We start from the raw sequence: 24,243 nt of genomic DNA, 5'->3' as shown, positions 1-24,243 counted from the left end.
CTCGTCATATTTCTTGCTCTCGTGCGTCTTCAGAGCTATCAAGCAAATGAATGTGTGCGCGCTCCTGCAAATGAAAGATTATTAGTGCAGTAACTCAAAGCTAGTTTGTCTCAGCTTTGCACCACATAATCATGTAATCAATACTACTGCCTAAAGAACTGTGCAAGGCATTCTCTGGGATTAGGAAAATATTGCTCCAGATAATTAGCTGGAGTGACAGCATGTATTTATTTGACATTGGTGGCTGCTTTAATCACAGTGCAGTCCACATGTAGCAATTTATATCATTGACATTAATTTCTGTGTGACTATTGATTAAGTGCACGGTCACCCTAGGATTAATTTTAGCCAGTATTTTATTGCTTAGTTTAAACTGGTCCATAAAATGACTGGATTATTTCATTAACATTTTTCAAAAATAAAATGACGTTGCTGTCATTACATAATGAGATCGTATTTAAATCCAAGAAGACTAACGACTCCTTTGTCTCTGCTTTGCAGTATGCATCCAGCTCTTCAGGGGGAGAGAGTTCTTGCGAGGAAGGCAGAATCCGCAGGCCACCACACCTCAGGCCCTTTCACCCTCGAACAGTAGCCCTGGATCCAGAACTGCCTGCTTTTCTCAGTGACCCAGACTACTCCTCCAGTAGTGAGCAGTCCTGCGATACTGTCATTTATGTGGGGCCCGGGGGGACTGCGATTTCAGACAGAGAACTTAGTGACAATGAAGGGCCACCTGCTTTTGTTCCCATCATCCCTTCACTGAATAAAAAGAGGTCTGTTAAAGAGGGCCCTCTGGACAGGGACCAGTTTTTTAAATGCAACACATTCGCTGAGCTGCAGGAGAGGCTCGAGTGTATAGATGGCAGTGAAGAACCCACTGCCTTTGTGGGAGAGGGTAAGCGAAGTCAGGCAAGCCCAAAGACTGAAAAACTAAGGGAAAGCCAAGGATGTGCTTCACCAAAGACTGTAGTAAACAATGCTCTCAACCAAGAGGCCATCACACCCAAACAAACTGGGAAATCTGTCACCACACCACAGCCGTGCAGTCCAAACTCCAAATCTAAACTGGACAATACAAAGATACCGTGCATACCTGAAGAACAGGGAACCCTGGAACATGTCCCCACTGTATGCAGAACCAGTGCCGATGGTGAGAAGGTCTTGATTTCTGAGAGTCAGGTTGATGCGGATAAATCAGCGGCTCTAAACTCTCAGCCTGTGGTACGGGAAAAGGTCTTTTTCAACAAGAAAGGACTGCCGAAGCCGGCCCCGCCCCCCTCACAACAGCGAGAGAATGCAGACGTTGTGGAAAGATCAAGCACCAGAATGCCACCTGTGGGAATGAGCCACCAAGCTGTAAAGAAGAAGGAACCCTGCACTTCTCATTTGTTCAGGGCTCCATTGGAGGTATGCCAGGTTCGCTCCGCTTTAAGGGAAAGGTGTCTGGATCGCGACATCCTTAGAGCCACCGTCACTCTACAGCAGCCTATAGAGCTAAACGGAGAGGATGAGCTAGTGTTCACAGTGGTGGAGGAGCTCTCTATAGGCAGCATTGTAGATAAAGGGAGGCCATCCAGCATTATCAGCTTCAACAGTGACTGTTCTCTCCAGGCCTTGGCTTCTGGCTCCAGACCTGTCAGTATCATTAGCAGCATTAATGACGAATTTGACGCATACACAACGGCAGAAGGACGACTGGAGGGCAACATGGCAGCGGTCACACCTCTTCAGGGCGGAACAATGGAGTGTGCCAATAGCAGAGGTTCATCTATCAGCTCTTGGCTGAGTGAAGTTAGTGTCTGCACCTTGGAGAGTGAAGGGGCTCATTCCACAGAAGTCTTCCTTCCTAATTCCAAACAGATGGGTCAAGAGGCCACATTTTGTTTTGATTCGCTGGACATGTTCCATTGTGTATCCTCTCCCAGAGATGCCAAAAACTCCTTGAATGACAGTGGATTTAGTTTTTCTGAACAAGACAGTGACAGCACTGCCTCCAGCAAACTGTCCTTGACAAAGTGCCCTCCATCTCCAGAATCAGCCAAAGGCTCTCTAAGATTGACGTCTAAAATAAGTAAAGCTCATTCTCTTAGTTCTTCCCAACTACCACAGTCCCCCACTCCAGTCCACTCCAGCCTTCCTAGGAAGATGAAACCTACCTCATCCATCCCTCATAGTAGTAGTAGTAGCTGTAGCGGCAGCAGCAGTAGAGAGCAACCAAGGCATGAGACTAAACAGGAGGATCCTTGGCATCGCAGTGACAACCACTCAGAACCTCAGTTTTCTGAAACCAACAGCACCAGCCGAATTCCCAGGAACCCAACCAGTGGCATACCTTTGAGCAAAACATCCAACAACACTAACAGCATACCTCGTCCGCCAAAGTTGCAGGGATCTACCTCATCCCAGAGGGTGGTCGATGGCTGTGAGAAATCAGCTATTAAAAATCCGCCCAGTAAAATGCCCCAGCTGAGACGAGGTGCCACTACACTAGGAACAGTGCCGGTCATCCATTCCACCACAGATTCCAGGGCAACTCATGATATTATGGCATCAACCACAAGCCTTAAATTTTCCTCTTTAGGGAAAAACAACAAGGCTAGCTCACAGAAAGCAAGTAACCTCCCGAAACTTGGTTGCACCTCGCCTCCTCCCCCGCCAGTACGGAAGTCCAGTCTTGATCATAAGCCTAAGACCCTGCTACCCCAAAGTGCCTTAAAGTCACCGTATGGGGATACAGGAAGGACCTCTGGAATAAGGGCCGCTGTATCAGAGGAGCAGCTTGATGTGCGGCACAGAGCAGAGTCCATCGGTTTGAAAACGTCCAGCTTCAACACAGCCAAAGTTACATCCAGCCTGAAGGCTAGAGGGCATAGAGGGGACTCTGGGCAGCATTATGGCAGCCAAATGTCACTAGAAAGGTGTGAAAGTCTGTCCTTATCAGGCTCCAGAACTGCTCTCAGCAGGGAGAACAGTGGGGCAAGTTTAGGAAGTAACAAATCCAACAGGTCCATTCCAAGAATTGGTGTTCCAAATTCGTCCAGTGCACCCATAGCCCCTTGTTCGTCATCCACGTCTGGAGGAAATACTGGCAAATCTGGTCAGGTAAAAGCCTCTGCAAACCCTAAGGCAATGGGAACAGTTGGTGGTAGTAAGGCGCGTTCACTGTCTGCAAACAATTCAAAGGGCCTGAGCTCCTCCAATAAATCTCTGTCCACACCTGTGACCAGAAATACCAACGCCAACCTCCCTCCATCGGGACGAACATCTGCTACTCGGACAACTGCTGCTGCAGGTAGCAAGCCTGGAAGAGGAACTATTATGGGCACAAAGCAGGCCATTAGGGCTGCCAACAGTCGCGTGAGCGAACTAGCAACGGGCACCCCGACTGGCAAACACATGAGAGGTTCAGGTGACTCAGATAGTGGGAATGACAGCGGGGTGAATGTGAGTGAAGACAAATCCCCCACAGCCATGCTGCCATCTCCGTACAGTAAAATCACAGCCCCCCGACGGCCGCAGCGATACAGCAGTGGCCATGGAAGTGACAACAGCAGTGTGTTGAGCGGGGAGCTGCCTCCAGCTATGGGCAGGACAGCTTTGTTCTACCACAGTGGTGGCAGCAGCGGATATGAAAGTATGATCCGTGACAGCGAAGCCACCGGCAGCGCTTCCTCTGCCCATGACTCCATGAGTGAGAGCGGCGTGTCTTCATCGGGAAGAACGAGAAACTCCAAGTATCCCAAGAAGAGAGCCAATGGTGAGAAATAGAAACAAGGGTTTTACAAATAGCTGTATATGATTAAGATATTTGCTGAGTGATTATGAATGAGGATTTTATTAAAATGTTCTCTCTGAGGAAATTATACATTCAAGACTGTGTAACTTGAAAATCCTGTTTCGGAGAAAATGATTTGTCAACACTAAAGGGATCAACTAGGATTAATTTAAAATGAACAGAAGAGACCTTGTTCAGGAACTAACCCTCTGAATATGTCTAGGCCATGTTTATACAGCATTGTAATACAGTAAACAATAGGAAATAAGCAATGACAGCAACTCTGCTGGCTTATGTAAAGCCTTCCATTACATTTCTTATCCTCATTCATATTCAGTTTAGAGCTTGATATATACTGTTGTCCAATGTCACTGATGATGTCAACAATGTTTTGCAGGTTTTCAGAGACGACGCCTGATCCCAGCACCTCTGCCAGACACATCTTCCCTGGGGAAGAAGGCTGCCACGGCTGGTCAGTGGGTGGACCTGCCTCCAATGTCTGGACCACTGAAGGAACCATTTGAGATCAAGGTGTATGAGATTGATGATGTGGAAAGACTCCAGAGGCGGCGCCATGAAGAAGCCACAGAGGTGAGAGTGGGGTGACTTCGGACTTCGCGCCATGAAGAAGCCACAGAGGTGAGAGCGGGGTGACTTCGGACTCAATAATTCATCTCGGTGAAATTCCTAAAGACGGAGTAGTGTCTGAATCGAGGATCAGTCCTGTCTTGTTTGCTAAGCCTGAGTAATGTTTTGCATTAGTCACATTGGTGTCCAACATGCCGTACATGTGTAGCACCGGCTTGTGCTGTGGGAACGTCTTAGCTCACTTCTTCCCAGTTTCTTTTTAAAGTACAGGACTAGCATGTCTCAGACGTTTGACCTTCTGTCCACTCAAAGACAAATCCCAGAGTTTAAAAGTCTGGGCATTTTGACAGCACGCCTTCAGAATGTTAGAAGTTAAGGAGGCAATTGCTGACATGGGTTAATTGGTTTGTGTTTCGGTTTGAGTGATGACCCGTCGTGGTGGTGTACAAAGACGAAATTGAAGATCTATAAAAAGATTGGTGGGGAACGCGTGATGAATTCAACGGCACCAAACACGCTCCCAAATCAACTCACAGCAAGCACTCATCACCAAATGCCCAATCATTTTTATAGCTGGCTCCTCTTCTGTGAATTATTAACAGCTCCCACAAGCTCAGGGCAGACAGGCAGGGATTTGTTAAGAGAAGATATTAAATCAGCTAGAGGGATGTTTGATTTCACATTCAATTAAGAAAAACAAAATCGTTGGATTTTATCTACTTGCCATTACTGTTTGAACATGAATGACTTGTCTATTTCTGCATTTCTACACATTTCATTTCTAAATCTTATTTGAATAAATGTATGATTGCTCACTCATAAAGAATAGTTCAATAAAGTGGAGTTTAATGTACTAACATGTTCCTACCCTTTTTTCTCTTCTTGTTTTTTTTTTTAATTTAGCAACCATTCCAGGATGTTGACAAGGTGAGTCAGTTCTCCTCCATGACAAACATTCTCCAAATTGAGTTTTATTTAATTGTTCATGGATCAGTTTTTTTTTCATTTAGTTTCGCTGTGCTCATTTGAGGTCGGGTTGTAAAACATGACATCAAGTAAAAGTGATAGATTACCCATTACGACTCAGAATCACTGTGTTTTGACTTTTTTATTTTCAATTGACTTTGAGCTCGCTCAGTCAGCTGAACCGTTGGAGCCTTAAAGTGGTTGCTGTAATTGATTATCTATCTTTGTGCATCAGGGCCTGCTGTATTTCAACACTAAGCTGAAAATGCTGGAGAGAAGGCAACAGCAAGTGAGGGAGCTGAAAGTGAAGCACGAGACGTTGTTGGAAGAGCTGGAAGACACAAAGGCCCGTCTGATGATGGACCCCAGCAAGTGGATAGGAGAGTGTAAGTCAAAGCTGAATCTACCTAAAAGTAACAAATGTGAACTCCTAACAACTTTACTGAGACTGACCCACCATTTCATTTTGGGGTTTTCACAGTTGAGGTGGACCAGAATTTAGATAAAGAGTCCTTGGAGTATCTGGAGGCCCTGGCACAGGCCACAGAGGAGCTGGAGTTCTGTGTCAACCTATGCAAGTCCCGCGTCATGATGGTTACCTGCTTTGACATCAGCATGTCGACGCCTGGCACACAGGAGGGACTGCGCGAGGTGGAAGTTTGAGAGGGAAAAAAGCAAGTCGAGGTGGAGAGATGAGGAAGTGAACAGAAGGATGATAAAAGAAATGTAGCAGCCTGCCAGTAGTCAACCACTGGAATGAAGAACAACAGGAGACAGATGAGACTGAGTGAGAGTGGAATGTGCCATGAAAACAGAGAACATCGCCGCCACCAAACTACAGTGCCTCGTTATCAAGGACATGGTTTTTAAAGACAGAGGTGAAACGCGAGCACAAATGTTGCTGTCCTAATGGCAAGACAAATGCCATCACTTACTCAAAAGTCAACAACGCCTGGAAGTGCCTTTTTATTATTTTGTTTCAAGTTGTTATTTTTCATATGGTGCAGGTATCTTAAGTATACCTTAGCAAACCCTGAACATATTGCTTTTATGAAAAATATTTTCTATTGCATTGTATAGTGTATTTATATGATTATGTGGTATGTACAAATATCCTTTAAGGGAAAAAAATAAAAAGAGAAAAAAAGAAGAAAAAAAGCAATAAGCTAATGTTATTGCGTTCCCAGACTTTGCCTTTTCTCTTGTTTCAAAACCTCAGTCAGCATTTTTTCCATTTTCATTCAGCCTCCTGCGCCTTAAGTTTTACTCTCTGGTCCTGCAGTTTTCTAGATTTTCAAACCGGATGACGTTATCTCATCCACGATCACATTTGCTGTATTCATTCATCTCCTGCCGGCTGGATTTTAAAAGCTCGCAGAGCTGAGTGAATGTGTTGTCCCTGCTATTGCCTTGATCAAAATGGGTCTCAGAGGATGCTCTAAGGTAGAGCAGCAGTCAAGCAGGGGTATAGACGATGACAGAAGGCTTATTCAAGCTGTGCTTGTCCATGTTTATCTCACTGAGAACAAATTATTTAGCCAAAACATATCAATCCAAGGGCCACAGTGATTGGTGGTTATTTTTATTTTAGCCATCCTCTCCGGTACCTCACTGGGTGGTTTAGCAAACCTGAGAGACTTAACCTTCTCCACACTCGCCTGTGAATAGAGTGTAATGAACAGATAACAGCGCTCATCACAGAGCCTCAAGTGGAGAAAAATTATAGTAAAACAAGGAGGCACAGATGAGATGAGCACAGGTCAACAGGCCTCGATCCATTACAATTTAAAGTGCTGTTGTTTTGGCTCTATGCATTCCAGTACATTAACTGCAACTTACTGTTACAAACCTCATTACTGACTTAAGGGCAACGACACAGTTTTAGCCTCCTGCTCCTTTTTCTAAATGGACAGATGGAAGTGGAATCACGTGTCCGAGAATGACTGCAGAATAATTGTGTTCTGGGAAATGATGCAGTGAACAAATACAACTGAGCATGACGTTGTTTAGCAGAATCAATCATGAAATCAGCTTTTAAAGCTGCTCGAATGTGTTTGTTGAAAATTTAACGGCTGATGAAGAGAGAGAGAGAGAGATCAACGATGATTGTGGAGTAAAACAAACTGGCTTTGTATTTGGTGTGTTTGATTTCTATATCTATGATGGAAATGACTTTCTTTTCTTTTCTTTACAAAGATGTCTCAGGCCCTTTCTGAAGATGCTGCATGAGATTTTTTATTCACTTTTTGGAATGATTTCTACTCCATTTTTTACCATTATGTTTTTGGTTTTGTTTTTGTTTTGTTTTTTACGATACTTTCAGTTTTTAATTATGTGGGTTAAGGCTTGTTAATTAAATAACTATTACCAAACCAAGACTTTTTCAATAAATTATTGTATGTAAGGCCATATTTCATATCGAAACCCATATTTTCCAAATCCCTTTGCTTTTGTACGGGACTTTCAGACCCTGTGTATAAATGTATGATATGGCAGCTTGTGTTTAACTTTTACAGTACAGTAACTGTGAATAAAATGGTTCTACATACTGATGATGCAGAGGTGTATGTTTTTCCATAGCAACCTCCAGCGCTGAGGTCGTATCATTGCAGATCACAGAGATAATGCAGGTACGTTTTTAGGAGTGAAAATGCTTTTTGTACCAGGAGTGTAGACAGGAAATGGCCTGTGGCAGATGTTGGGTTGAGTTGATCTCATGGTACACATGGTGTACAATTGTGGCTGGTTATGCCTGCTAAGATAAATCAGTATTTTTCTTGCCTTGGTTTTGGAGCTCTTGGAGCTTCTCTACACATCAACTTTTTCTTTTGTAGAGTACAACAACTTCTGTGGACCATACTATTTTAGTTATACTGTAATCAAACAGTTTTATAAAATAATTCATAATTTGTTCAGTGGGACAAAACTGACCTTTGATGCTATAAGACTACAGACATGTCCATTAAAACCATATATATAAATTATTTATTTATTATACTATGTTTGTGGCGCTTTGGCCTAGAGGCAATGTCTCTGTCATTGGTGTGGAACCCCAGGGTTCACCTCCTGGGCAAGTTCGAATCCCGGTTAGGGCGGTTGGTCCCTTCCAGTGGACTCACCACCCGCAGGAAGGTTTAGGGGGGTTGGTACGGTGCAGTGTGATTTGGGTGGCGACTGCTGCCCCTGCGACCCGGTAACGGATAAGCGGATGAAAATGGATGGATGGATGGATATACTATGTTTAATACAGTGCCAGATGAATTAAAAATGATAATAAAATCCATGATAAAAGATTTCACACACATATATTTGAGTGCAGTTACTGTTTTCTGTAAACATTAATTAACTATTTTTATTTAAACTCAAGCGCACCCCTACTTTTTTCGCCAGGTGAAATGGTACGGGCCGCAGCAGATGAAGTTGACAACACGCGACGACAGGTACTTGTACAGTAATGAGTTCTGAAGTTGACAACACGCGACGACAGGTACTAAAGTAATGAGTTCTTTACTTACAAACCCACGGGCAACGTTTACTCGACGGTACATCACCAAATACAGCTTCACCGAAAAGGGTGAGTGTCTGTGCTGTAGGAGTGCTGTCACCGTCCGATGCTGTTTGTGCTGTGTGTTTTGTGACGATAGTTTCACTTAAATGTAGTTCCTTTGACCGGCAAGAAATATTACGACCGTATTAAACTGAAAGGAAGTGGAATACGTTCTGACAATGTTGATGATAAAGAACAAACAGCAAAACGGAGTAGTTAAAGAGAAAATTTTACTAAATTTAGAGTGGGAAACATCTAAGATGGCTAGCAAAACTAGCTAAATTTTGAAGTAACCATTATGCCCCTTCTGTATATATGTATATATATAAATGTGTCTCTCTGTGTCTTAATATAAACGTAAGTTTTGTGTTATGTGTTAATCTTTTGTATACATTCATGCTAGGATATATAAGTTGAAAAAATAAATGTAAAAATGTAATAAAATGGTTTATTTACCTGATAGAGGCATGGTGGAACGAAAAAAAACAACCATAAAATATACTGCTTTGGTTTATTAAAATACCAGATAGCTTATAAATCTTAGCCAAACAGGAACCGCTGTAGAGGCTTCAATGTGTGAGTGAAATCTAAAGCTAAAAGGAATAGAAATGGCTTGATCCCTTGATCACCTGATCCCAGCTTATATATAAATAGTATTTGAACATTTGACCGAAAGGCAACTCTTTTTTTCATGGTCAAATGCCATCGTTCATATCACCAACCTGCACTGGTGATGTGGAAAATCTGAACAACACAATCCAGTGATAGCAGTAAATTAGAAACCGGTGATTTATAGACATCAGTGTCATCACGTTGGAAGAACTTGTAAACCATAAATTCACTCTGATGCTCTCTGTTTCTTACACGTTTTCCAGCCAAGAAAGTGCTGCGCATATTGCGTTATAGAACACTATAATACTGCGTTTGAACACAAACTAGCCGGCATCTACCTGACATATTCTCGGGGTGTGACACAAAGTGCAGTGAATTTCAAATCAGTTACCCGTTATTGTCAAAGGAAATTAATCATCTCGCCCTCTTTTTTTTGTTTTGCATCTTTTGAGAAGCTGCCCGGTCCAACTGATTCATGTGACCGTGTCTCCCAGTATCCCTCCCTGTACCAGTGCATCTACCTTACTTTCTTCTGAATGGTGAGCAGAATACATTTACACTGTATATATTGTTCTGTATTGTTTTTTAATGGTGAGCAGAATACATTTACACTGTTTATACTGTTGTTTATAATGTTTTTTTTCTGTTAGTGGTTTTCACAAAAACTGAGTTCCAGGGTCTGGTCTCTTTTTCATGTCTCCATTGTGACTACAGTTGACACGGTTTTGTCCTATTTTAACCTGGACAGAGGTATAATCAACCAGAATGACAGAAAACACTTGCAGCTCCTGGAGCGTTGGGAAGCACTTCATTTTTTCATTTGAGTTTTAATCTAACAATTAAAATTATTTTGACTTTTTCCACTTAGCTTCAAAATAGATAACCCTCTGAAAAATAATTTTGTGTATAATTATTTTAAATCCCCATCCAGAAAATTCAATTTTCACTTAAAATTGTCCTGACATAGTTTTTCTTGCTAAGGAAATATATCCATTTCTTCTTATCAATATATATTTGAGCATGCTTTTTATTTAAACCATCAGATAATACATTTTGCATTTTGTAGTTTTTTTAAATCTATCACAAGAAAAGCCCAGATTGAGGACATTGTATTCTCTTTGTTTGACCAACAACACACAGCTCTAAAACCAAACATATAGAAAATGGGAGAAAATGAGAGGGTGCAGAACAATTACTGTCTTCGTCCAAAGGGCCCTGTGCTCAGTGTGAAACATCCAATCCTGCAGAGAATTCCACTGTACGTGTTTAGATTTGTTCAGCTAGAAACTGAAACCTGCTGTGAAATAGCATCTTGCCTCCTCCGTGTTAATTCTGTTTTGATCAAAACCATAAGAGGTTAATTTGGCTTACTGGCAAGACCAGATGGCCACTGTGTTTCAAATCAAATTCTCTGGGTGATTTCTGTTTGCTGGCTCAGTGGTTTTTTGGCATTCTGAAACCTGAAACACTGGTCTAGACAGACAACTGTAGTGCAAAAAAAACAACAAAAAAACAACCCAACTTTCCTATGTATAACAGTATTACATTTACACTGTGTTCTTTTTAAATTGCCAGCCCTTGTGAAGGAAAACATTTTTTGTGTGGTTCTTGTTTTCTATTGTTGCCAGTTGCAGTCTCCTTATGAAAAGGCATTTTCGCTAAGGACTGCAATTATTTTAACACAACAGAGGTACTTTGACAAATCACTCAGTAGACCTGTGCTTTTAGGAGGCTGCTGTGCAGAGTGGAAACAGTTGGTCAGAGCTGCTGCAGACGCCTGATGCTGCTGAACAGTCAACCACATGTATCTCAGCCCACTTTGCCTCGGGGCTCTCATCATTAGTGAGGAGTCGAGTGTTTGGTTAGAATAGCAATGAGTTCACTAAAAAGTCAGCGGTAGCCCCTCCCTCTGACTCCCCCACTGCAGACTCTCCTTGTTTTATCCAAAAGCAGTCTGATTCTCACTCTATTTGTATCCGATCCATTATTGCCTTCCTGTCAAAGAGAAGACTGTGAATACTGTCTTTTAGCCTATCCACTTAAAGGCCATTTCAAATCGTACAGTTCTCGGTCCAAATCTGTCAAAACACTATTGCATGTGTTTCCTTATATCCTGGGTGGTTTGTCACCATAGTTGACCTTGCGTCTTCCAATTAGACCAAACAGTAACTACGTTCAAAGAAAAATGGGCTGCACAAACCTCCTGACTCTCTCCCCTGCCCGGCCTGCATCTGCCCCGAGGCATTGTTAGTGCTAGCAGTCTCTGGGTTTTTGGATTTACAGCACTACAAACCGACAGCTTGGCCCGTCTAAACCCAGTCTGCTCTTTGAAGAAGACCTATAAACCTGACCAAATGCTGCCACTTATTCAGTGTAATTAAAACAAGCTGTTGTGCAGGGAAGTCCTTAAATTATTAGAGGTTAAGCAAGATGTAAGCCTCGCACACAGACTGTGGTCGGGCTTCACGAGGGTCATAACTATTGACATCCACATACTCTAGACAAATGGCATGTGTAGAACACCAGGACAACATCACCTTTTACGCTTTTTTCCCCCCATTTTACTATATGTACAGTAAATTAGAATTGAACACAATTAATTTGAACAATTGTGATTGTACACTCAATCTAGGGGTGTGTATTGGCAAGAATCTGGCAATGTGATGTGTACCACAATACAGGGCAACAATACGGTATATTGCGATATTAGATGTAACCGTTTTAATTTAATTATAGGAAAACTGATGGCATAGTAACCTCGCACTACTGTTACATGCTGAACTTCAGGTTACTACAACTGGAACAGAGGGATTTACATTGGTATTTACTAGAGAAGAAATACAAGAAAAAATGAATTAAACAACGCCATGGTTATTTGCATGGTAATTATTAATACAAATAAATACAGTGTTGTAGAGTATTGATACTCTATCATAAAATGAAATATCGCGAATATATATTACAATAACAATATAGACTATAAAATAAAAGTAATTAAATATATATATATTTACACCCCTAACTGAATAACAATTTAGTACTTTAGTATTTATAACGTTTATTCAAGAATCACCAGACCTGAGAGCCTGACGTTGTGCGTACTTCAGCAGTGCATTGATGCCACAGAGACTTTTGTATTGAACGCACTGATGTACATTATATGAATCTGATATCAGCTCTTTGGTTGTTGCTGTACATAATCACCACAGTTGTGTTGCTGATTGTTTACTGAGTGATCTCATTCAGCCTGTGCAGTTTGGACGATGACGGAGTGCAGAATGGAGGTCAAGGGTTAACAGCCTGTTGTGGGTTGATCTGTGAGCTGGCGAGAGAATTAACATCTCAGAGCTGAAGACACACACCCACACCTTGTCTTATGTTATCTTTCATGAAGCCTGCGGTGGCGTCATCCTAATAATGTATTCTGAAAATGATAAACCACACAGGTGCAGAGGTGGACGTTTCACATATTTCATAATATGTCATTTTCCCCGTCATTGACCCCTCCCCCCCTTGATTATGATTTAAAACGTGAAGTTATTCATGCATTCATGGGTTAATAGTGTTTGGTGAGTACATGATGCACTGACCTTGTCAAGGAATAAGGACTACGAGCGCAACTGCTCAGCTGCTTGCACTGACCTTGTCTTATATGTGGTCTTGTAGTCCTGTGGTCCCAGCGGCTTGTAGATAACCACTCATTTACATAAAGGCTTTGTTTAGATGCACTGTTATAATATGCTTTTAGAATACTGATATGTAGAGTTAATGTGCAATGAATATTCATGATTTTGAGATAAAGGCTCCACACAAAGGAGTGGGGAAGAATTGACTGTACAGTCTTTAATAAGATCAATTATTTGGATGTTTGCTAAGTACAGCTGTCAGATTAATGACTGGGGGGTTCAGGTCTGCTGAGGTCTTTGTCTTTTTTTCTGGCAACTTCTGCTCTTTTAAAGAGCGGCTAATGGCACTCCAAAGATCGGTGGTCATAAAGTATCTCACCAATGTAGTTCAATAATTTAATTCAGGAAGGGGAAAAGTGCTTGCTCAGGCTTTGCTGGTTATTGCAGAGTGAAGCCGAACAGCTAGCCATTTCATCAAGTTGGGCTGTCGTAACAGATGGGCATGTGTGATAAAAAAGAGCCTTTTAATTAGTCTGTCTGAAGACATTTCTTCATCGAACACATCCCCTACCACGTGTAAGTTTCACTGGCCGTCAGACGGGCTCTTTGCTGGCTCCCAGCAACCACCATCTGGTGGGCAGCAGAACCCAGGGCTACAGGGTGGCTGCCCACTCCACTGAGCTGACACGTAGCCCAAGGACACAGGTGAAATATTCATGTTGACGTTCCTGTCCTGCCTCTACTTATTTTGTATGCCTTTGTGCTCTGCTCAGAAGTCAAGGGTCGAACCAGCAGAGTGTACATTGTGTGTTCTTGTACAGGAAGGTCTGATAGAATATGTTGGCTGTGGTCATAAACCTCACTGACATGTTTTAGTGAAAACTTGCCGTCACAGAAATGAAATCTTATCACCCGGGAGAAGAATCATAATGAAATTCCTTTATCAACCGCTGAGGGATATTGCCTCTTTAGATGAATTCCCAAATGGTTTTCCAGACACTCTTTGATAGTGAAATTATATACTGTGTTTAGTTGGTGGTAAAATTTAGTTTGAGAAGGATTTCCACCTGGAGATTAGATTTTAAATGGCTGCACGAGACACCCACACCTCTGTAGATCGCAGGACATTTTACAAGGTGATTGTGAAGCTCTGTACCTCAGGTTTTCACACTCAAACCTAATGGCAAGTTATTTATTTCCCATCCATAGAGAGGTAGATTGGCATGTTTAAATTAAAAGGTCGCCTCACTTTCCATCTTCTCCCATATTAACTGTAAATCATGAAATGCCGAGGCTAATGTGGTTTCAGGTGTCTCGGTTAAGGCTACTGATAAGATGAATTGGATTTCCTTCCCATCTTGGAAAGCAAAAATGTGTTTTTTCCCCTTCCCTCTTTAACAGGAAGAATCATTTTGTGTATCTTGGCTGAAGAGCATTTGATTTTCTCCAGAGCTTTGATTGCTTTCACAGAACCCTTTATACATTGGATTAAGCGCTCTGCTGCTGTGTGCAAAACGAGACGAGCATGAACAACAGTCCGAGACGTGAAATCCTTGCAAAGTAGAGTCTTAAGAAAACAGACGTTCTCTTTAGATTCCTGCTCTGAAATTGGCTTTCCAAATCATACTGTTGTTTCAGGGTCTCTAAATACCCAATGTGTATGAGTAATCTGCACACGGGGATACTGCAGTGATGATGGTAATTGTGTAATTGATAATGTAAATAATATGAGCAGATTAAAGGGGGTTTGCAGATTGGTGAGCAAAGATTTTGGCCTGAACCTCACATAGAGCTGACAAGACCATGGACGGTGATATTGACATTCAGTTAAATGAGGTTTGTTGATGTGGCACAACGCTATTGGAAATGTTTGATGAACGAAAATGCCTCATTAGGTACAACTATGTACAGATGTATTGTTGGTGGAGTCCATTTTCCACTGTCCAACTTCAAACCACTTCCTGGTCTGAGTAGCAAAAGACCAATGGCACGCCATATGACATCGAGTGTATTTTTTTTAGACAGCAGCACATTTTGTTTTGTTCAAATGTTTTTACTGTGTCAAATAAATTCATTTATACACATTTATATATATATATATATATATATATATGGTATATGGTTTCCTTCTCTGTGTATTGAACTTAAATTCTGTGTGTAAATTATATTGTAAATGTTTTATTCTATATTTATAATTTCAAGCAGCTAAATAATTTACTATATATATATTATATATGATAAATATTGTAATAATACATATAATGGCATGCCATATATATGTCATATATATGTGTATATATATATATGTGTGTGTGTGTGTGTATGTATATATGTATATATGTGTGTGTGTATTTTTGTTTAAATTTTATTTAGTTACATTTAATCAGTCACTAACACGTGAACCCAGCATTGGATCAACCTGTGGGTCAATCCACCACTCGGGCACAGCCTCCCTCTACCCATCATGCTTTCACCTGCCACTCACACAGTATGTGCCTTGCGATTGTGATTGCACGTTCTGTTTCTATTAGCAGGTGTTGATGATAATTACAATGGTCATGATTTCTTTCCTGGTCACACACCTCCAGTGCAGCAGCGAGGGGTCTTCTTGTTGTCAACACTCTTTAGAAACACTGAGATGTTCAGCAGTGTTTGACGGCCCCCACACCTTTGTCTTCTCTCTCTGTCCCACATTAAAGCTTGATTGGTGCAGGTTGTTGACAAGAGACAGTCAGTTGCGATGTCTAAAGTGGTATATGCGTAAGCGAAGAGGTTAAGTACACAACATTTAAGTGAGTTTCCACGTCCGTCGCCATTCACGCTGTAGCCATGTCTCAGACACCCGCTAATTAAACGTGAGCTGGCAGCTTTGTGCTGTGGCAACAGTTGCCGAGATGGCAGCTTGTCTGGCAGGGAGCGCACATCCTGCTGCCTGTGTGAGCTGGTTTGGCAGGAGGGTTCAATCCCCCTCTTTTGCTGCTTTTCAATTGTTGCCAAAAGAAGATTGGAGAACTGGATCGTTCCTTTTCTTCTGGTTTGCGCTTCATTAATCCTTGCAGTCATGTAAAAATAAAAAATCATTTGACAGCTGATCAAACAAACAATGTAACAGGAATTTCGATACAGACTGTTTTAGTCTTTGTTATTTTAGTCTTTTAGATATGTATGTGATTAGAATTGATGTTGAGAATGGTAAAGAAATCTGGAATTGTTAGGTTAGAATTGTGAGACAGAGATTATATTGCACTCTATGGCCTGTTACCCTACAATGGATTTAATGTTAGATAATATATGGATGATACCATGTTGTTTTTAAGCCAAATCCAAAGTGGCCATTAGAGTATGATGGTTAAAGCATTTCATAATTCTGGATTTCCACAGTATGCCCTTCTTCTAAATTATAAATGCCTCTGTGCCTGCAGGGGGTGCTACAGTTTCTAGGTGCTTTGAAAGCCCTGTTGCATGATTTTAACTGTTACAGCATAATTGTTTTAATAGAAATCTAATCTGGTAAATTGCTATAAAGCTTTCCCACATTAACAAGTGAACACTTAAGGTTTAATACTGACAATTGCTAATTTAAAATTAGCATTGCAAAATGTTGCTGTCCTTACTTTTTAATGGACAAGTGATCAGTGCACACTGGCTGTTAAAGGTTTGCTAGATATGGTAAGCAGCAAAGATGGTAGATCTTTGGAGCTGCACTCCTCCAGCAATATTAGAATAAAACACGCCTAGTTTCTTTCAATTTCTCCATGTACACCTTCATAGACATGAAATCTTTTTTGAAAACAGGACGTACTGTGGCTCTTTTTCAACTTTACAACTGACCCCTCTGTACTACTGGTGGCCGCCACCAGTTACTATATGTCGACATTGTCGTCACGTTGTCATCTGCGTTCACAATTCCACCTTTCATCTCTCTCACCTAAAAGTTTGACCCCTTTGACCCGTCAGAGTCCCACCCTCCTTTCATCAGGCTAATGCTCATAGCGCCGCTGAAACCCTGTTTGGACAGTATGGATTTCACAGCCAGAGCTTATGATCCGACTCCTTCTGTCAGTGGCTCGTTATTCCTCTGAAGAAGTGCCGTGAAATCTTGTTTTGAAGTGATGAATAACCTACCACATGCATATGTATGCAGAGATCTTTGGAAATGAAAAGATTCATGGATAGCACTTATTCTGCAGGAGCACTGCGCTAATTATGTTCTTTTTTTTATGACTGAATTTCTTTGCCGAGCAGCATATGAAGATGGTACTGTTATGCAGATTCCCAAAGGTATTGAAATCTGAGTTCTGCAATTACTCCTTTTTATGATTTGTATCGTGCTGTTTGGTTAGCTTGTCCTGTAATGAAAAGTGCTTTTTTTTTTTTTAAATGTAGTGTTGTAAAGAACAATAACCTGTCTTTGGTTAGAGCTACACTAATGAAACTGGAATAAAAACCCTGACAGGCTGGGGTCTGCTACCTTATTTTTCTTTGGTCTCAAATCTGTTGGTCAGATGGAACACCTAATACACTCCTAATACAATTTATATTTTATAAAAACTGAATGAATTCACCTTGTAATTTTGCATAAATTAATATTGAACAAAAATAAGGATAACTTTTTTATTGTTTAATTATTTTGGAAATATTTCACGAACCATTCCCTGTTAAGTACTTCTCTTTTTCTGGAGACAAAACATTGTTGAAAAAGAGCAACGCTATTATTTCTTGTGCCAATTTCCCAGATTGTGTTGATAGTGCTTTGTGTTTGTTGCTCCATAGCAACCATGATGAAATTGTTTTATTGATTTTTCTCTGGAGGAAATTAGGCCTCACCCTGAACTGTCCACTCATTTCAGTCTGTGCTGGTTTCACTGCCTCGGACCAACGTCCACAGATATTTGGTCTTCCTCTTTAATTACTGCTGCTTACCTGAAAGGCATCGCAGACAGAGCGCTGCCCTTGTAATTAGCTGTCAGCTGTTTTAAGGCACAGCTCATTGATTAGGTCATGATCGCTAATAGGACGTGAAATTTCACTGCCTTTCTCTATTGAAAGAGACGACAATAAATGGAGGTTTTAAATCTGTGTACTATTGCTGAGAATGTGAAAAACCAAACGTGTCATAAGTGTTAACAGAGCCGTACACAATGTTTTCCCCCAAGGGCTTATTTGTATTGGAGCTACAAAAATTCCCTGTTCTAAGTAATTTCTTCCGTTGAGTGAAAATAGTTTGGTAATTGAATTGCATATTTTAATTTTACATGTTGGATTGAACTCAAATTATTTTTGGCTGATCAGTTACTGTGTGGTTTTCTCAGCTGGCAGAGAAAGGCTTTGGGGCTTTATGGTATTTTGTTCTCCAAAAGCAGTTACTTTAACTGCAGTGTTGAGTCTTGGAAGGATACACGACGACCGGATTCAAACGATATTTGCTGGGTTTTACTTCTACATGTCCCTTAAGCAGCTATTTGTATGTCCAGCATGCATGCATAATTTCACTGTTTTAACACCAGAAAAGAGGCAGAAAAGAAAATGATTTTTTTCTACACCCGTACCGTTTGTACTTTTCTTCTGCCTAAGAATCTTTTTAGTTATTTTACAATTTTCTTTTAAATTTTTAACCACCATTATTGATCTCCCACCAAGATACACCCAGCACAGTTGTCGATGTATTTCAAGGTGATTTAAACCTAACATATACATGTTTGTAGTTTCCTTGCAGATGTGTTCAGGGCTGGAATCTGGAACTGTTTTTTATTTTTCCTGATGAAAATAGAGAATCTGTACAAGTAGACCTCACTGGTCAACCAATGAAAAAGTTCTGATTTGTGGTAATATTATTTAAGCCAGGGGGTCACCAAGGCAGTGCCTGGGGCACCCTGGTAGACCCATGGACTACCTAAGGTGTCTATGGTGTGGTGTTCTAAAAATAATCTAAAAATGGTGCTGTAGTTCAGAGGCGATGTCTGTGACGCAGGAGATCTGGAGTCGAATCTGAGTGCAGTTACTGTGACACTGTTTTTATATCAGATGCACTTGCAGTGATTTTCAAATGTTTGCGATGATAATGGTAAGAAGAGTGTCTGCTATTGTATGTCCCGCAGCATTAGCTTTTTTAAAGATAATGGTAAGAAGAGTGTCTGCTATTATATGTCCCACAATTTGACAACGCAGCATTAGCTTTTTTAAAATTATTATTACATTGTTCGGTAAGTCGGTGTCAAACCAGTAGTTCTTTTTATTACTAGGTCCCTTTAAAGTAGTTTTGAGAAAAGTCTTAATACTAACACAAGAAACTGAAAATGTGACCCAGATGATTTAACTTGCTGAACTTTACTGAACGTGTTTTGTATTTTCTTTGTTGTGTGACTTGCTGGAATCAGTCGCTGCAAGTTCACGACCATCAAGATCCCTGTACGTAGCTTCTTTGTTTATTTGTAATCATTGCGATCGTCTTCACTCTGGGAATGTGACTCGTCTGAACAGGTGCGTCCACAGCCTAAAGGCATGTGAACTCCAGGCCTTAGCTGTTCCACATCCATGCTTTGAGCATGGGAGACTTTTGGCCAACATGTTACAGCCCCCCTCCCTCCACCTCCTCCTCCTTCTCCTCCTCCTTCCTCCATCTCCGCAGCTCCCCAAACACAGTTGTTCATGAATATGGATAGCAGGCAAGGCTCCCTGGCATCATTAATGTGTCACAGGCTCATATAAATCACCTCACCATAAAAACCTCCAAATGCTCTGATAGAGAAGGTAACATGATAACAACTGGCACCAGTCGAAAAGACAAACACGTTCCACGAGGAGTGGAAACAATGTGGATTGTTGACAAATTGAGTTTTCTGAGCTTTGACTGTGTCCAGTGTGTGTCTGCAGTCGTGTTAACACCCTCAGACATCTCATGTGACAAGGCTGGTTGGAGTTACGTGCAGACACAGTTTATCTTGGCCACAATGTTGACAGGCGCTCAGGCACAGCTGCAGCACACCCAAAATCTCAGAAGTCCTCAGCAGGGGGGCGAGGGGGCTGTGACATGTTTTTTTTTTCTTTTTTGTTAAAATTATGTTTTGTGTTTGGACGCACCATTGGTAACCTCTTTGTACAGCTTTGTTTGAAGAGTTGGCTCTAACATGATTTTAACAATCTCAATATCTAGAAGTTCATGTAACATTAACATCATTGGTGTTTGAACTCCAAATATGCAATAGAACTATTTTAACAATCTCAATATCTAGAAGTTCCTGTAACATTAACATCATTGGTATTTGAATTCCAAATATGCAATAGAACTAAACTTTTTCTACGACTGTCAAGTAATTGCTTTTTTAAATTTAATTAATTACATGGTCGCTATGATTAATACAATTAATAGTGAGTGATGGAGTTCTGCATATTGCGGAAGCAAAAAGACAATTCTGCCCATCAGATTAATTTGGCATTTTAGTTAATAGCATTTAACAAATTAATTAATGAGTTTGTCAGTCATCAGTTTGAGATTCTGCTTTAAACACGTGCATTTCACTTTCTTGCCGTTTCTCTGTATTTGTGACAAATGTGAAAAGGTGCAACACATGTTTGATATGGTGGTCAGCAGCTGGACTCTACACCGGGGGCCTTTTTATAATCTGTTGGCAGTGAGCCTCATCCTCTGTGACACAGCCGTCCACAGCCATGAAAGACACACAAACGCTCGGTGCCAATTGTTCACTATGAAAAGCTCTTCTCACCATCTGTAGTTTGAAAGTGGAACCTTTTATGCCTTTGCCTCGTGCTACACTTGAGTATGGTATGTGTAACCTGGGGCCACGCTTAGACAATGTCTGAAACAAGGGGTCTTTTTTCTTGAATGTGAACTGCTTCATTAGTGATGCGAGTTTGTTCCCCTGCTATCAAAATGTTCAGGTTGCAGCTAAAAAACAACCCCAAAAATTGCTCCTGGCTCAGCATTTTCCTACTACAGTGCAGCCTCATCAAACCTGACTGGACAGAAAACTTTGTTGCCTGGACTGTAACTTCCTTGCATTGTGCCAATTGTTGTACCATTTGTTAAAGCCTTAAAGGGGAACTTTGTGACTTGACATCTGTTTCTCGTAAGAGCTGAGTTGTAAAATCTTGCTGTAGGTGAGCATTAACTACTGCAAAGTCCCTTGGCATCTGAACAGGTCCTAAAACAGCACTTTTTGTTTTATATATTCTAATTGCTACCTGTAGTAGGACAAACAGTCTGGGACTCAAGTTGACTTAAACCCTCAGTTGTATCAAACTCCCAAATGTGATTCTGGCCTGCACCTGCAAACTGACTCTTGTGTTAACTGCTGCTGGAATGTCCACCTGTGTTGTACCCTCCTCCTCCATGTCCAAAAAAAAAAATAGTCTGGGGGCAGTTACGGCTTTGAACTGGCATTAAATGGCCCCCGACTTTAATGTGTTTGATTTATTATCTGCAAGGATGATCAAAAGAAGTAATAAATGATACAAGCCCATGTTTTATTTCATTTCAAATGGGGAGCTGGCCGTAGCAGGGAGCGCTGAGCTTTTACTGGGAGGGCCGTGCGGCAAGGCAATAATTGTGATACAGTGGCATTTGCCCTCAGTTGTAATTGCACTCTTTGTCTAGTGAGAAAGCTTTTGTAGGAATTGCAGTGTTTTAAATGATGTTCATTAAAGTTTTGAGTCCACAGTGCTGAATGTGTAGAATCGACAATATGTGGCAAACCAATACATTTCTCTGTTTTCATTAGTAATCGCTTCAAAAGTAAACATTGACACTACGGCCTGAAAGGCAGTCCTAACATGTTCCTGCCAACAACTGAGATGAGCTAGCCAAAAACAACCAGTGCACAGGTGTGCAAATACTAAATACGTGTTTGAATAGTGACAGAAAAACATTTGTACACGTCCCTATGCGATCTTTAAACTCTTCTGTGAGCAACACTGTCTAAATAAGTTGGGCGAAACAATGTGACTTACACTTGACATTACCGTAATACTTAGTATTTTAAGCTGTTTGATAGTCTGTGGTTGGTTGTGATTCTTATATCATTGATGTGCCAGACATTTTTTTGGCTGACCCTTTGGTTGACCATACTTCCAATCCATAGTCAGGATACTTAAATCTGTTTTCATTTAACCTGCTCAAGGATGAACCCAAATCCATAGTCAGGATACTTAAATCTGTTTACATACATCATCAAGGATAAACCCAATCTCAAGAAATATATAGTAAGTCTTCATGTCATTATTGATGCTTGGAACCCAAATCAAGTGTGTTTCCCACCAAAGCCAAAATATTTTTTTAGTATTTGGAAGTTTGACTCAGATTTCATGACTTTGAATCAAAAAGAAAAGCTTGATACAAACTTTTTCCAGTGACTTAAACTTGAACTCTGAGAATCTAAATCTGCTGTAACTGTAATTTCACATCACATACACACAAAGGCCTCGTTATAGGGCAGAGAAATGGTGGTGCCCCAGGACAGTGTCCCCACAATTTGAAAGGGTCCTTTTTTGAGTTTTCACTCATCTTGAAGACCGAGTTGGCAACACTCCTGAAATCCACACATAAATATGGAATAGCATGTGTTTGACGAAGTAGGCAGGCATCTCTCCTTCTACTGAGAAACTTCAGACAAACTCCCTTGCCAGGGGGTCTGAAGTGGATTCTGGGGGGCACCACAATTCCAGTCTTCTTCACAAACGTGGCACTTTAGTCTTTGAAAAGAGGGGCATGCAAAATTCATTCACTCTGAAAAATTCAGTGTGCAAAGACAGAGGATGGAAACATTTCTGAGGCATAGTATATACAGCATGTAAGGAGGGGGGAGTGGGTCTGCTCCGTCTTTCCCCGTCTACTGTCACATGGTGATGATTGAGAAGCTGCGACTGCAGTGTTTTTCATGTCACCTGCAAAAACCCAGTATTTCTAGATAAGTTATTTAATTCGTTAAATAAAAACATTTTAGAATTTAAATTTATGCAAAGTCTAGAAAGTACATCAAAGGCACACAGAAGATGAAAATTAAAAATTATATTTTCATAAAATTTCATCGTCTAATCTTTTATTTATAACCCAATTGCTAAAATGTGATGAGCAAGCAAACTTCAAAGTCGACCGTATACGATCTTCAATTTAAATCTAGGTGAGTTATCGCGCATGGCGAATGGTAAATGTTCTCTTAAAAAGATGCTATAGAACTGCAGTAATTGATGCTTTATTGTGGTAGAGCGAGCTTTTTGTCACCCGTGTTTCATGTCCCATCATGCCCTGATTTCCTCAGGGACTCTGCACATTAGCAAATCATCCACTCAGCGCCTTAGAAATCTAGGAAATCTGCTGAAAACGATAGCCCGTAACTCACTTACACCAACTTTGGAGCAGCGCTCACCCACTTCATTCGCAATTCGATTACACAATGCTGATATTAACCACGTGATGCGATTACTCCACAGGTTGGGTGCTAAAGTAATTATTTGGCTGAGTGAATATTCCCAAATCAGGTTACGATGTTAAACTCCAACCTTTCTGGATTGAATAAGAGGTAATTTGTCTGTAAAGAACACGGCCACACCCCCATTTGTCTTCAAATTGTCTTTTATATATTAATATTCCAACATATATAAAATGTAATCTAAGACGTACGTCTTGAAGGCTCATTATTTCCATTCATCAACTCTTGATCCTCATTCAATCTAAAGCTACTGTGTGGACACAATCACTGATTAGGACTGGATTCTTATCTAAAATAAATGAGAGAAAACACGTGAAGTAAATGATAGAACTTTTGGTAGACACTTGGAAGTCCTACTGTGTCTGCTGTTTCACGCAGTAGAACAAAGGCTTTTGGAGCAAAATACTTGCGACCCCTTTAGACTCAGGTTATCGGTCAATGCCCGAGGACGGGATTACGGAAAAGCTTATGCTAAAATATTCCACAAAAACGGCGATGTGGTGGAGAAGGTTTGACCATGGATTGACTCCTTAATGTAATTACACTCACTCAAGGGAGTGAACCAGACAGAAGGGCTAGGGATTTAAGAAAGGGATGTGACAGCCCCCACAAAAGGGAGCAGAGGACTGTCAGCAGACCTGTCTCTCAGGGTTGCGTGTCAGCCTCATGGCCGTAGGCCAG

The 24,243-nt window shown here is 41.0% G+C and overlaps 1 protein-coding gene and 1 long non-coding RNA gene across 3 annotated transcripts in view; both read left to right on the top strand.

Annotated features, from left to right (window-relative positions):
• Window positions 1–7,881, top strand: part of kif26ab (kinesin family member 26Ab) — a 117,638-nt gene extending 109,757 nt beyond the window's left edge. For both annotated transcript variants that reach the window (XM_017036564.2, XM_008331995.3), the window contains 5 exons: window positions 502–3,760; window positions 4,176–4,369; window positions 5,270–5,293; window positions 5,568–5,718; window positions 5,814–7,881. In XM_017036564.2, the coding sequence (XP_016892053.1) occupies window positions 502–3,760; window positions 4,176–4,369; window positions 5,270–5,293; window positions 5,568–5,718; window positions 5,814–5,995 (3,810 nt within the window). In that variant the 3' untranslated portion in view covers window positions 5,996–7,881. The remainder of the gene's footprint in view (window positions 1–501; window positions 3,761–4,175; window positions 4,370–5,269; window positions 5,294–5,567; window positions 5,719–5,813) is intronic.
• A 927-nt stretch (window positions 7,882–8,808) lies between these two features.
• The window catches only part of LOC112488064 (uncharacterized), a 28,390-nt gene continuing 12,955 nt past the window's right edge, over window positions 8,809–24,243 (top strand). Inside the window, exons 1-2 of the long non-coding RNA XR_003051773.1 lie at window positions 8,809–8,906; window positions 9,947–10,030. This is a non-coding gene — a long non-coding RNA (uncharacterized LOC112488064). The remainder of the gene's footprint in view (window positions 8,907–9,946; window positions 10,031–24,243) is intronic.

Source organism: Cynoglossus semilaevis, chromosome 1 (assembly GCF_000523025.1).
Source record: "Cynoglossus semilaevis isolate Cse_v1.0 chromosome 1, Cse_v1.0, whole genome shotgun sequence".
Lineage (NCBI taxonomy): Eukaryota > Metazoa > Chordata > Actinopteri > Pleuronectiformes > Cynoglossidae > Cynoglossus > Cynoglossus semilaevis.
Note: the sequence above shows the minus strand (reverse complement) of the source record. Positions and strands in the feature narration are given on the sequence as shown.